This window comes from Stenella coeruleoalba (assembly GCF_951394435.1).
Source record: "Stenella coeruleoalba genome assembly, chromosome: 7".
In the NCBI taxonomy this organism is placed as follows: Eukaryota; Metazoa; Chordata; class Mammalia; order Artiodactyla; family Delphinidae; genus Stenella; species Stenella coeruleoalba.
Genome location: NC_137153.1, coordinates 86,224,340 through 86,238,245, shown reverse-complemented (window position 1 = coordinate 86,238,245; position 13,906 = coordinate 86,224,340). Strand labels below are relative to the sequence as shown.

At 53.5% G+C, this 13,906-nt stretch overlaps 1 protein-coding gene across 2 annotated transcripts in view; it reads left to right on the top strand.

Annotated features, from left to right (window-relative positions):
- Nucleotides 1-8,523, top strand: part of TLN1 (talin 1) — a 31,847-nt gene extending 23,324 nt beyond the window's left edge. Inside the window, exons 41-58 of one of the 2 annotated variants that reach the window (XM_079926857.1) lie at nucleotides 18-167; nucleotides 275-376; nucleotides 456-575; nucleotides 1,339-1,485; nucleotides 1,656-1,822; nucleotides 1,931-2,114; nucleotides 2,205-2,330; nucleotides 2,435-2,551; nucleotides 5,454-5,542; nucleotides 5,597-5,639; nucleotides 5,768-5,875; nucleotides 6,401-6,506; nucleotides 6,706-6,830; nucleotides 6,932-7,057; nucleotides 7,191-7,253; nucleotides 7,364-7,546; nucleotides 7,695-7,823; nucleotides 7,953-8,523. In XM_079926857.1, the coding sequence (XP_079782983.1) occupies nucleotides 18-167; nucleotides 275-376; nucleotides 456-575; nucleotides 1,339-1,485; nucleotides 1,656-1,822; nucleotides 1,931-2,114; nucleotides 2,205-2,330; nucleotides 2,435-2,551; nucleotides 5,454-5,542; nucleotides 5,597-5,639; nucleotides 5,768-5,875; nucleotides 6,401-6,506; nucleotides 6,706-6,830; nucleotides 6,932-7,057; nucleotides 7,191-7,253; nucleotides 7,364-7,546; nucleotides 7,695-7,823; nucleotides 7,953-8,078 (2,211 nt within the window). In that variant the 3' untranslated portion in view covers nucleotides 8,079-8,523. Of the gene's footprint in view, nucleotides 1-17; nucleotides 168-274; nucleotides 377-455; nucleotides 576-1,338; nucleotides 1,486-1,655; nucleotides 1,823-1,930; nucleotides 2,115-2,204; nucleotides 2,331-2,434; nucleotides 2,552-5,453; nucleotides 5,640-5,767; nucleotides 5,876-6,400; nucleotides 6,507-6,705; nucleotides 6,831-6,931; nucleotides 7,058-7,190; nucleotides 7,254-7,363; nucleotides 7,547-7,694; nucleotides 7,824-7,952 lie in introns of both variants that reach the window. The other variant, XM_079926856.1, reaches the window with a different exon arrangement.
- Nucleotides 8,524-13,906: the final 5,383 nt, after the last annotated feature.

Genomic DNA, 13,906 nt, shown 5'->3' with positions numbered 1-13,906 from the left:
CTCAGTCTGCCCCACAGCAAGCAGCTCACACCCAGGAAGCCCTGGAGGAGGCTGTACAGATGATGACAGAGGCCGTGGAGGACCTGACAGCCACCCTCAACGAGGCAGCCAGTGCTGCCGGGGTTGTCGGCGGCATGGTGGACTCCATCACCCAGGCCATCAACCAGGTTGGAGTCTTGGGGTGCCCATGGACAGAGCCTACTGTGGACCAGGGTCCCTGAGCCCAGTGGCAGAGACCAACAATCTTTCTTCTTCCCCCATTCTCTCCCCTTAGCTAGATGAAGGACCAATGGGTGAACCAGAAGGTTCCTTCGTAGATTACCAGACGACTATGGTGCGGACAGCCAAGGCCATTGCTGTCACCGTTCAGGAGATGGTGAGTTTGGGAGAGAAGAAGAGGACTGCTCTTGGAAAGTCGAGTTTGGACATAACTTCACTTCTTCCACTGTCTCCAGGTAACCAAGTCAAACACCAGCCCTGAGGAGCTGGGCCCTCTCGCTAACCAGCTGACCAGTGACTATGGCCGTTTGGCCTCACAGGCCAAGCCTGCAGCTGTGGCTGCTGAAAATGAAGAGGTAACTCGGAGGCAGTTGTGACCTTCCCCAGCGCCTCACAGGAAACCCCAGAGGCATGCCCCTTGTTCCATCATGTCAGGCTCTGGGGCTGTCCCACCCTCGCCCCCTCTGATCTTTCATAGAAAGGGGAACTCCTCCTCAGGGCCACTCCATGAAAGAGTGATCAGGGCTCCGCATAGGGACAGCATCAAAGCCTTCGGTCACAGGCATAAAGGAGACAGCCCAGGATCTAGAGCTTTCCTGGTCTGCCGCTGTTTCTCTGCTGACCCTCTTCTGGGCCTGTGGCTGCTCTTCTGCTGTGCTGCAAGCCTGCATTCCCTTCCTGGTTCTTCTGTTGTAAAGCCCTGAAGCGCTTCCTTCCCTAAGCTCCTGGCTTTCCAAGAAAGCAAGTAAAAATGGATCTTAGCGTGACACACCTAATCCCCAGCCCCAAACCCCTCCACAACCGCACTGCACACAGGCCAACTTGTAAGCCGTGGCCTCTGACTCAGATACCCCAGCATGAAGTGCTTCTCCCCTCCTCCTCACCGTGCTTAACAAGGTCCTCACAGCTGGTGCCCACAGGCCAGTATTTTCCATGTGTGGGAGGTGGCCTCCTGACTAAAGGCTGTGAAACAGGACAAGTCTGTGCTGGGCGCTTTTTCTCACTACCTCGTCAGTCTGCAGTGCATGGTTTTTTAGGTCCTTAGTGACTCCTCCGAGCGCACTGGACGTACCCGAGCGCCTCTCGTAAAATCCATCTCCCTCTTTCACCTGCTCACAGATAGGTGCCCACATCAAGCACCGGGTTCAGGAACTGGGACACGGCTGTGCTGCTCTGGCCACCAAGGCAGGCGCCCTGCAGTGCAGCCCCAGTGACGCCTACACCAAGAAGGAGCTCATAGAGTGCGCCCGGCGAGTCTCTGAGAAGGTGACCGAGCTCATCCCCACGGACTGAGGGCCAGGCTCCCCAACCCTGCAGCCTTTCCCATCCTCCTCCAGCCTTCCCAGCCCTCTCCTCCGTCCCTTCTCTCAGACACCGGTGACCTTTCCCTTTCACGGGACACCGGCCACAGTCGCCACATGACTCTCCTCCCCCAGGTCTCCCACGTGCTGGCTGCGCTCCAGGCCGGGAATCGTGGCACCCAGGCCTGCATCACGGCAGCCAGTGCTGTGTCCGGCATCATTGCCGACCTCGACACCACCATCATGTTCGCTACCGCTGGCACACTCAATCGAGAGGGCGCTGAAACTTTCGCTGACCACCGGTGAGGAGGGCACTGGGCCTCATGGAGGCAGGGCGGGGTTTGGGCCACAGAGGCTGGAGGGGCCGGGGGAGGCCTGAGAAGAGCTGACTGGGCCGGACCCTCCCCCAGAGAGGGCATTCTGAAGACTGCAAAGGTGCTGGTGGAGGACACCAAGGTCCTGGTGCAGAACGCAGCTGGGAGCCAGGAGAAGTTGGCACAGGCTGCCCAGTCCTCTGTGGCCACCATCACCCGCCTCGCCGACGTGGTCAAGCTGGGTGCAGCCAGCCTGGGAGCCGAGGACCCAGAGACCCAGGTATCCAACTCACACCCCTAATTCTGGCCAGAACCACTTCCTGTTCCCCCTTTTCTTCCCACAGACCAGAGCCTCTGCTCCCCCACACAGGTGGTGCTGATCAATGCAGTGAAAGATGTGGCCAAGGCCCTGGGAGACCTCATCAGTGCAACAAAGGCTGCAGCTGGCAAAGTTGGGGATGACCCTGCCGTGTGGCAGCTCAAGAACTCTGCCAAGGTGGGAGGAAATGAGAGCTGCTTCTGGGGAGGGAGCGGATCATTGTGCTTCCTCCTGTTCCTTAAAATGATCCCTCCTTCCCTCCCTCCTCTGATGCTCCCCAGGTGATGGTGACCAATGTGACATCACTGCTTAAGACTGTGAAAGCTGTGGAGGATGAGGCCACCAAAGGCACACGGGCCTTGGAGGCAACCACTGAGCACATACGGCAGGAACTGGCGGTGAGTGCAAGTTTGGGGCATCGGGGACTTGGGTCGGAGAGCAGGGTCGTGATAGATGGTGAACTTGCGAGACACACACACACACACACACACACACACACTCTCTCTCTCTCTCTCTCTCTCTCTCTCTCTCTCTCTCTCTCTCTCTCTCTCTCTCCTGCTCGTTGCCAGACTTCTTACACGAGCTGCACTCTTGTCTTCCCCTTCCTCACCTATTTCCTCCCTACCGTTTGACACCTCCCTTTCATCCCCCCACTTTCTCTGGTCACCAATGGCCTCTTAGTTGCCACATGCAGTGGCCGCTTCTTGGCCTTCATCTTCTTCAGACATTTCCAAAGCAGTTGACTCCCTTAGCAAGCCTCTCTTTGAAACCGTTCTTCCTTTGGCCTTCTTGACACTGGCTTTTCTCTTGCCTCCCACGTCTCTTCTGTAGTCGTCATTGAATCACCTTCAACCTAGTAGACGTAGAGGCCTTCCCAGAACTGCACATATCGCCTTCTTACTCTATCCTCTTCTTTGGCAAGTTTAACCACTCTCTTTATTGTTCTCTAACAAGTTGAATTCCAATTCTGAGTTTAGTTATTTCCAACTGCCTGTTTGACGTCAGCACCGAGATGCAGTGCCTCCCAACCAGCTGTTCTTCCTGACGTGCTGCTTCCCACTAACGATGGTAACAGCCTCCCGGTCCTGAAGGTTCCCTCAGTCATCTTTGACTTCACTGCCTTACTCACCATATTCAGGCCATCGCCAGGTCCTGCCAGCCACCCTCCTCTGTTCTCTTTTCCTTTCATCCCTCCTCTCCGGGCCCACTGGCAGCACTCTCCCTCACTTTGACTGCTGTGCCAGTTTTCTACCTGGTGTCCCTGCCTTCAGTCTCTGTCACTTTCATCTTTCCTACTCATCTTTCTAAGTTTTTTTTTTTTTTATCTATCTATTTGGCTGCGTTGGGTCTTAGTTGAGGCATGCGGGATCTTTCGCTGTGGGCTCCAGAGCGCATGGGCTCTGTAAGTTGTGGCGCGTGGGCTTAGTTGCCCCACAGCATGTGGGATCTTAGTTCCCTGACCAGGGATCGAACCCACGTCCCCTGCATTGGAAGGCGGATTCTTAACCACTGGACCACCATGGAAGTCCCTCATCTTTCTAACTTCTAAATTCGTCTTTCTCATCTTCTGTTTTCGCCTCTCCTTAGAGATGTCTAAATTGAAATTCCTAACTTTCTGCTTCCCAAACCTGATCATTTCCTCATCTTCCCATATCAGTAAGTGGCACCTCTTAGTAACTCAGTTCCTAAAGATAGAAACCCAGCTCTAACATCTTTCTCTCGTTCCCTACATCTGAGCCCATCAGCAGTTCTTTTAGTGCTCCCTCCAAATAGATCTCATTTGCCCTTTGCCCCATCTCTGCTACCACCACCTTGTCCAAACCGTCATCGGTCCTTAGCTGTGTTTATGTGATAGTGTCTGTCTAATCTCCCTGCTTCCCCACTCCACTCACCCCCTCCAGTCCATCCTCTCTACACGGTAGCCAGAATAATTTTTTTTTTTAGGACGTGCCTTGCAGCTCGTGGAATCTTAGTTCCCCGACCAGGGATTGAACCTAGGGCCATGGCAGTGAAAGCGCCAAGTCCTAACCACTGGACCGCCAGGGAATTCCCAGAATTATCTTTTAAAAATATACATCAGGTTATGTCACTTCAGTGCTTACAACCCTTTAGTGACTGCCCTGGCATCTGTGGTAAAATCCACTCTCCTTACCATCGCCTCCCAGGCCCCAGGGCCCCTGCTCTCCTCCCCTTCCAGGCCCCAGGCCCACTGCATTCTCAGCTCTGCCCACTGCAGGCCCTTGCTCTTGCTCTCTTCCAGCTTTTTGAACATCTGGTTCCTTCTACTCCTTTAGGCTTCAGCTTAAACATCCCCTCCTCCTGAGGCCTTCCCTGACCACCTTTATGAAAAAGGACTTCCTTTTTCTTTCTCATCACAGCACCCTCTTTTTTTCCTTCACAGTCTAGTTTCTTTGCTCGTTTACCTATGTATAATCTGTATCCAAAACCAGATTGTAAGCTCCACGAGAACAAGGGCCTTGTCTACCTTATCCCCCATTGCATTCCTAGCACCTCACACAGAATCTGCCACGTAGCTGATCTTTAGTAATTTGTTGGATGAACACATACATCAAAATATTTTTATGACTTTTACATATTATATGAAATTCTAACTTCCTTATTTTGATATTCAAGACCCCAACAATCTTTTCTCCTTCATCCGTGTATTCTGGAACATTCCTTGATACTCTCCCACTTGATGTCCTGGTTATTCATGCTCTACCACTTACCTAAAATGCCCTCCCAGAGCTTCCCTGGTGGCGCAGTGGTTGAGAGTCCGCCTGCCGATGCAGGGGACACGGGTTTGTGCCCCGGTCCGGGAAGATCCCACATGCCGCGGAGCGACTGGGCCTGTGAGCCATGGCCGCTGAGCCTGTGTGTCCGGAGCCTGTGCTCCGCAACGGGAGAGGCCACAACAGTGAGAGGCCCGCGTACCGCAAAAAAAAAAAAAAAAGCCCTCCTGTTATCTATATTTCTTAAGACCTGGCTCCTTGCCCACCTTCACCACTCACCCTGTCAAGGCTTCTCTTTACTTTACGAATGAAAACCCAGCTCAGAGGTACTTCTTTAATTTCAAACAGATAAATTCTCCCTGATCACTTCAGTCAGAAATGACGACCAGCTGCCTTCTATTATATTAGCTGTGAACGTGTGAAAGTCTCCAAGCACTTGACCTATGATAAATATTCAGTGAATGCTTGTTGAGTGAACACATGGATGAATAAACCAATCACATGACTGCTGTGCTATCTTACAGCCTCACTTACTGTGGAATTTTTCTTCTTGTTCTACCCCCAACAGGTCTTCTGTTCCCCAGAGCCACCTGCCAAGACCTCTACCCCGGAAGATTTCATCCGCATGACCAAGGGTATCACCATGGCAACAGCCAAGGCTGTGGCTGCTGGGAACTCCTGTCGCCAGGAGGATGTCATTGCCACAGCCAATCTAAGTCGCCGTGCAATCGCAGATATGCTTCGGGCTTGCAAGGTAGACATCCTTGTGGTGAGGCAGTGAGGCAGCTTTAGGGCAGAACATGGTAGGGAGAAACTGTAGGGACTTGGGGGACTGGGAGCTCCCAAAGGATCCTAAAGCTAACCTATTACCCGGTGGTATAGGAAGCAGCCTACCACCCAGAAGTGGCCCCTGATGTGCGGCTTCGAGCCCTGCACTATGGCCGGGAATGTGCCAATGGCTACCTGGAACTGCTGGACCACGTGCTGCTGGTAAGGCGGGAGTTGTCTGCTCCTCACACCAGCCTCCCTAAACACACAGTGCTCTTCCCACAGGCCTCAGACCCCGCTCTCTAATTTTTTGTTCAAATCTCCCCCCCAACGCCACCATCTGTTCCCCAAATCTGTTCTTATTTCCAAGTCTCCTTTCCACTGGGGCCCCATCAGTTTTAGCATCTTTGGTTCTCCCACTCATCTCTTCCTCTTTTTGTTTTCTCCTCTCTTCCCACCTGACCTTCTCCTTCTCTACCTCGTCATCTCTTCTTTCTTCTCATTTCATCATTCTCCTTGTTCCTTGTCAGCCGGTGAGTGACACACAGCCCAGCCCCACTGTCTTCACCATGTGTGCCGTGTGGTGCCTGGAGTCCACCTGCATAGGCTGTGTGGTGTTTGAGGCTGTGGTGTGGAGCGGTCTAGGAATGGGGGCGGGGTGGGGAGGGTTTTGATCTGCCCTTTTTCAAAGGTCAAGGTAGACGCTAAGATCTGATGTTCCCTGCTCCCTGCCCCCGTCTTCCCCAGACCCTGCAGAAGCCCAGCCAAGAACTGAAGCAGCAGTTGACGGGGCACTCAAAGCGTGTGGCTGGTTCAGTCACTGAGCTCATCCAGGCTGCTGAGGCCATGAAGGGTGAGGGGCGACCAGGGGCAGGGAGGGAAGGGAGACTCTTGTCCCGGGGAGACCTCTACTTCCGGTAGTCTGCTCGGAGCTGGCCTCTTCCCATAGTCCTCACAGATGCCAAGGCCCCGGTGCTAGTAACCGTGCTGCCCAGTGCCCCTGACCTCCCTGCTCTGCCTTAGCCTCTTCCTTTCCCACTTCGTCCCACTAGGAACAGAATGGGTGGACCCAGAGGACCCCACAGTCATTGCTGAGAACGAGCTCCTGGGAGCTGCGGCTGCCATTGAGGCTGCAGCCAAAAAGCTGGAGCAGCTGAAGCCCCGGGCCAAACCCAAGGTCAGTCCTGCTCCCTCCCTCTCCCCTACCCTCAGAACATCTGCACCTTCAGCCCCTCTTACTTTCCATCTCTCTCTGCAACCTTCGTCTGTTCTTTGCAGGAGGCGGACGAGTCCTTGAACTTCGAGGAACAGATACTAGAAGCTGCCAAGTCCATCGCAGCAGCCACCAGTGCTCTGGTGAAGGCTGCGTCAGCCGCCCAGAGGGAACTGGTGGCCCAAGGGAAGGTAAGGACTCCGACAGCCAGCAGAAAGGGGACGGCAGCAGCTCTGCCGTCCACACCTGCCTGCACTGTAGCTGGGAGGCCCTTAGGACCTGCGGAGAGCACAGGTCTAAGCAGGCTCCCGCCTTCCTCCACAGGTGGGCGCCATTCCAGCCAATGCACTGGATGATGGGCAGTGGTCCCAGGGCCTCATTTCTGCCGTGAGTGTATAACTCCCCCTACATCCCTCTGAGCTTCAGAGACTTGAGAAGGCTGGAGAGGGCATGGACCAGAGCAAGAGGCATATTGTAATCTAATCTCCCTGTTTCAGGCCCGGATGGTGGCTGCAGCCACCAACAATCTGTGTGAGGCAGCCAATGCAGCTGTCCAAGGCCACGCCAGCCAGGAGAAGCTCATCTCATCAGCCAAGCAGGTCGCCGCCTCCACAGCCCAGCTCCTCGTGGCCTGCAAGGTCAAGGCAGACCAGGACTCTGAGGCAATGAAACGGCTTCAGGTGAGGAGCCCTGACCCATCCCATTGTACCTTGAGCTGTGCTGCTTTAAACTCACCCCCGAGGCATGCTTTCTGTGAGGGGGTTGAGGGACTCTCTCAGCTGGGACCCTACCTGAGTTCTCAACTCATGCTGCCTTCTCTCTACCCAGGCTGCCGGCAACGCCGTGAAACGAGCCTCGGATAACCTGGTGAAGGCGGCACAGAAGGCTGCAGCCTTTGAAGAGCAGGAGAACGAGACAGTGGTGGTGAAGGAGAAGATGGTTGGGGGCATTGCCCAGGTAAGCTCTGTGCCAGACACTCTGAGGGACACTGTCAGCAGGGCGGTCCCAGTGCCCGTGCCGGTCTCAACAACCCTAAACCCTAAGGCACATACGCACTGACCTGAGTCCCTGATCTCCATCCCTCAGATCATTGCCGCCCAGGAAGAGATGCTTCGGAAGGAACGAGAGCTGGAAGAGGCGCGGAAGAAGCTGGCACAGATCCGGCAACAGCAGTACAAGTTCCTGCCTTCAGAGCTTCGAGATGAGCACTAGGGCAGCTGCTTCTGTTCGACGCAGACCCAGCCCAGAGACTGTGCCTGCCACCACCAAAGCCTTCTGGGCTGTCGGGCCCAGCCTGCCGCCCCAGCACTGCCCGAAGTGCCTGCCAGACCCCGGGCCTGGCCCTGCCCAGTCCCACTGCACATCCCCTGTCCCCTCCCGGATCCAAGTGCCTTCATGCCCTAGGGCCCCCTAAGTGCCTGCCCCTCCCCAGAGTATTAACGCTCCGAGAGTATTATTAACGCTGCTGTACCTCAGTCTGAACCTGCCAGGGCCCCAGCCCGCTGCACCCCGCCAGCAGCTTCCAGCCAGTCCCCACAGCCTCTGCTCTTCTCCTCCTTTTTGATACTGGCGAGCCCCACCCCCCAGCTAGCTGTGGGGGCCGTGAGGGTACAAGCCCCCGACAGGTCATGCTCCAATAAAGGTGATTCTGCCTGCAGCCTCTGCCTGGCTTCATGAGGAGGTTCCCCCAGGGCAGGGCAGAGAGAGTGGGATTCAGTTCTGTACCCACTTGATCTGGCTCAGACATGGAGCGGGGGCAGACCGGCAGTCTGCCCCGAGGCCCCTTCCTCCTACTTGCACCCAGATCCCTGAAGTCATCCTCGTCGGGAAGCTGTCCCCGAGGAGTCGCACTCCTGTTGTCCCCAGCTCACTGGCCAGCGCCTACGCCTCACCAAGTGTCATTCTTCTGTTGCTGGGACAGCAGCTGCCGCTGCTCTTTGTGGCTGCAAGGGACACTCTGTGCTTCATCACTGCTCAGAGTACGTGAACAAATCCAGTCCCTCGCCAAATCCGAATTTTCAAAAAGCAGCTTTGCTGAAAACAGTAAGCCTATGGATACAAGTGTCTGGGCCTAAGAGAATTGTGGCCACAGATTTGGTTGAGGCAGTTAGCAAGCAAAAATCCAACCTGAGGCTGCCTCAGGTAGGCTCAACTGTTGACTGGGTTGGGCACTTCCAGGCCCTCCCAGGCCTTGCTGCTGCACCGGCCTAGAATAGCGCTAGAACAAAAGTAACTGAAAAAGCCGGACCCAAGTGTGAGGCCGCATAATCAGAGACCAGAGCTCCCCTAGTGGCCAGGCGGGTGCTCGCAGCCCTGTTCCAGCTGCCCTGCTAACCTGTAGGTTGAGTGGGGGGAAGCGGTCAGGGAGGTGGGTGCTGTGTGCTTCCACTTCCTTCCACACCCGCCCACGCTGCCCACACTGCCCACACTGCATGGACCACCTGGCAGTCCTCTCAGATCTGCCGCTACTTTCATGCATGATTCTTTAACCAGCCCTGGGGCCCAGTTATTTCCTTGCTTCTCCCTCCAAGTAGAACACAATTACCGCCCATCTGCTGCTACTCTTGTCACCTCCTGTTACCTCCTTGAAGCCATGACATCCTCTACTCCTATACCATTAGAGTAAGTTTAAAGTAGACAGAATGAGTTTGTCCTCTCCAGGGCTGCCCATTAGGGGAGGTGCCAACTTCCTACCATCACTCCTGTCGCCTGTGAGTAATTCATTCAATATTTACTAAGCCATGCCCATGCTAAGCACTGGAAAACAGAGACGTATTATCACCTCTCTGACGCAGACTGGCAACTGCAATACGTACTGCTGTGGCCCCCTAACCCCGGATACAATGTCCTAGCATCGTTGAGGACCTTAGAGATCAAACCCCTTTTAAAACTTCCCCAACAAGTGGTAGTCCAGACTATTTGAACTCCTCCAGCTATGAGCCCAGGACAGCTGCTGACTCCTGCTACCACTTCCCTGCCATATCCTCAGGAATTGTGACCAATCACGTACCTCTCACTAGTGATGCCTCAGGGAGCCTTCTGGGGAGAGACTTGAATACCCATTAGATCAGCAGTTCTTAAACTGTGGTTGGCCCTCCGGCCCCTAGAGGTTCCCAAGACCCTTTCAGGGGTCCATAAGGTCAAGATTATTTTCATAATAATACTAAGACATTATTTTCCTTTTTCACAGTGTCAACATTTGCACTGACGGTGCAAGAACATTGGTGGATAAACTGCCTTAGTACAAATCAAGGCAGTAGCCCAAACTGTACTACAAATAGTCATTGTAGTCTGCACCACCATGCACTAGCAATTTAAGAAATAAGTGCTGGCTTCTTACTTAAGGATGTCCTTGATGAGGCAGTAAAAATATATTAATTTTATTAAATCTTAGTCCTTTAGCAACAAGTCTTTCCAATATTCTGTGTGATGAACTGGGAAGTATGCATAGAGCACTTCTGCTGCACACCGAAGTATGGTGGTGTCTAAAGGAAAGCACCTAGACAATTCTTTGAGTTGTGAGCTGGACTAGCTGCTTTTTTCATGGAGCGCCACATTTACCTGCAGGAATGACTGACAGACAAACCATGGTTATCAGACTTGGGTATCTGGCAGGTCTTTTCTCGAAAAACAATACAAAAAACCAGAGTGTGTCACTTCAGGGAAAAACCTGACGGTACTTGTTGCCAATGATCCAATTCAAGCTTTCAAGTGAAAACTAGAATTTTAGAAAACTTGTTTCTGCCATGAGCTTTACAGCTTCCCCACACTTAAACTTTTCTGTTGAAACCATCATGATTTTTTTAATAATATATAATGAAATGTATTGACATTTGAAACATCTGCATAGCTCAGTGAATCATTTTCCAAATGACCAGTGCTTGATGTTACACAATTATCCCTGGGTAAAAGATCCAACCAAAGTGCAATACAGACTAATTGGTTACAATGAAACGTTGTACAAAAAGGTTATTGACATAGTTTCATTGCAACTAATCCTTAAGAGCATACCATCTGTCAAGTGTTGATGTAGCATCAAAGAAGAATATCCAGGATCACACAAAAAGGCTACAAATACCAATGACCCTCGAACAACATGGGTTTGAACGGCACTAGTCCACTTATATGTGGACTAGTTTATTACAGTACTACGTGATCTGCGGTTGGTTGAATCCAGGGTTGCAGAATCATGAAGACGAAGGAACCGAGCATACAGAGGGTTAAGTTATGGGTTTACAACTTCAGAGACCCCTGTCTTGTTCAAGGGTCAGCTATATACTATTCTCTTTTCTAACTACGTATCTGTGTGAAACTAGATTCTCTTCCTATACGGTACTTTAAACAACCAATACATAGCAACCGATAGAAAGCTCAAGTAGATTTTGAGAATCCAGTTGTCCTCTATTAAGTCAGATATTAAAGAGATTTGCAAAAATGTAAAATAACTGCCATGCTCTCACTGATTTGGGGAGGTGAATATAGTTATTTTTCATTAAAAGTATCTTAACATGGTAATGTGTAATGGGTTTGTTTCTGTTACTTTTAATGAATTAATCAATATTGAAATTTTTTCTTAGTTTCCATTTTAATATGGTAAGTATTGACAGATTGATAGATATGATAGCTATGACTCCAACAAAAGCTTTTTGGATCTTCAAACGCCACTCTCAATTTTTAAGAGTGTATGGGGGTTCTAAGATGAAGACGTTTGAGAATTGGCCCACTAGACCATGAGTTCCCCTAGATCCACATAGTATCTTTGTGAATTCTGAACCTGGTGCACAAAAAATTGACCCGGCAAATGTTTACCAAGTGCCAACTCTATGCCTGATGCTATGCTACACTGGGGATTCAGAATTGAAAAAGACAGTCCCTGTTCTGGAGATCAGTGAAGGAGGCAAACAGGTACAAGGACAGTTATAACAGGGACTATGAGAATGTCAGTTAGGAGCCTTCACCAAAAACATGCACCTATTAGGTGGAAAGGGTGGTTGGGACAAGTGGCTAGGGAAGGCTTCCCAGAAAAGCTGCCACTTGGTCTTTACAGCCACCAGGAATCAGCCAAGGGAAGAGCATTTTAGCGAGAGAACAGAAAGGTGGAAGCTTCAAGAGAAGTATGGTGATTTCCAGTTCCTGCACTTAGCTCAGTATGAATGCTGCACAGAAGTACAAGTCTGTGTACTGGGGGTGAGGTTGGAAATGAAAGGAGGTAGAGCTAGAGAAGTGGGCAGGAGCCAAAACAAAGGGCCTTATATACCATATTAAGAGATGTGGATTTTTCCCATCAAAAGAGGGAGGGCGAAGGGAGGGGTTTGGGAGGATTTTAGGGTCCTATTTGCACCAACTTTAAAAAAAGACTTTTGTGTAACAATGTGGAGGAGAGCTGGGGAACCAGGAGTAAGACCACAACAGACCCAGGCAGGAGGTAATATAAGGAGCTGCCCAAGGCAACCCCAGAGACTTCAGAGGAGGAACCTCATTTGTAGGAAGTAGAACCTACAGGATTAAGTGGATGTGGGAAGTGAGGGACGGGAGCTCTTGATTACCAGCCAGGGGTCTGGCACTGGCTACAGGGTGGATGGAAGCGACTCTCACGAGTTTGGGGAAACAAGGAGACGGAGTGAACACCGCGAGATCAGTTTTGTTCCGTGTGTAGCAGCAGTCGCCTAAGCAGATCTAAATACATTTCAGAGCCCCCTCCCTCCCCGCCCCCATCTCACCCGGGGCCCGGGACCCATGGTTCCCACAGTTCCCGACCCGCCAGCAAAAGCCAGGCCTCCCGCCCCTCTGCCCCTGGGGAGCAAGGCTTCCTCCGCCTGGTCTCCCCTTTCCCCCCTTCCAAGGCAGCTCTCCACTTCCTCTCCCCCCACCCCACCCCGAGAAAAACGAAAACAGCCTGGCGCCCGTGCCTCTGATTTCCCGACCCTAGGCCCCAGCTCCCGGAGCTCTTTCTGGTGGCCTCGGTCCGAGAGGACACCGCACCCCCAGCTCCTGACGCCCAGCAGCTCAGTAACTCTTACCCTCGCCCCTGCCTTCCTCGCCCCAGCCCGGCTCCGCCTCCCCACGGGAAATATCCCAAAAAAGGGCAGAAAAGAAATTTCAGCGTAAAGCTGGCTCACAAGGGAAGAGAGGAGAGTCCGCCGGGAGAAGGGGAGGAGAAGGGAGGGCGCACGGGGAGGTTAGGCGAGAGCGGGGGTGGGTGGGGGTGAGTGGAGGGGCGGTGGGGCCGGTGGAGCCCGGAGCGGGGCAAGGAAGGGACGCAGAGGGACGCGTCCCGGGAGGGGATGGAGACGGGGGAGGGGAGCGCGCCGCGTCCTGCCCGGCAGAAGCCGCGTGGAAAATATGCGGGGCACGTGGGGGTGGGGCAGGCGGGGCACGGAGCTGGGTTCTGAGTCCCGGCGACCATGGAGGAGGGGCCCTGGCTCCAGAGGCAGGGGCTGGAAGGGGCTGGAAGGGGGAAGAGAGGTCAGGCCCGCCCTCGGGGGCAGCCAGCCGGGCCTCGCCCCGCACTGCGACTGGGTCTCTGGGCTCCCCTCCTGACTCAGTTTCCCCAAGTCCCTGGAGAGACTCTCCGCTATCACTGCCACGTCGGTAACGCAAACCCAGAGTCTGGGACTCAGGGTAAACTGAGGCACTCGAAAGGCGGAGGAGCCCCGCCTTCCAAGAGACATTTAATCCGAGGGGATTTACAGGAAACTTCTAAATTAAGTGCAGCGGCTGCTGCAGCTGATGGGGGGGACACTCCGGTCCTTGCGCCCGGGCAGCTGCCGTGAGCTCAAACCCCGAAATAGCCCCAGGGCCCCCAGCCGCAGCTGCCACTGGGCTGGGCTGTCACTCAGAAGAAGCGCGGAGCCCCCAGCCCCAGGGTCCCCTCCCCTCTGCAACGCTACGGTGTTTTCTTTCGACAGACTCTCCATCTACTTTCCCTTCAGACGGCCGTGGGAGGGGGTTGTTGGTGGGGATAGGGAGGGGGGAGAGGCGGAGCCCCGAGGAGGTGGGCGCCCGGGGTGGCCGCGCCCCCCGACCCTGCAGCGCTTCTG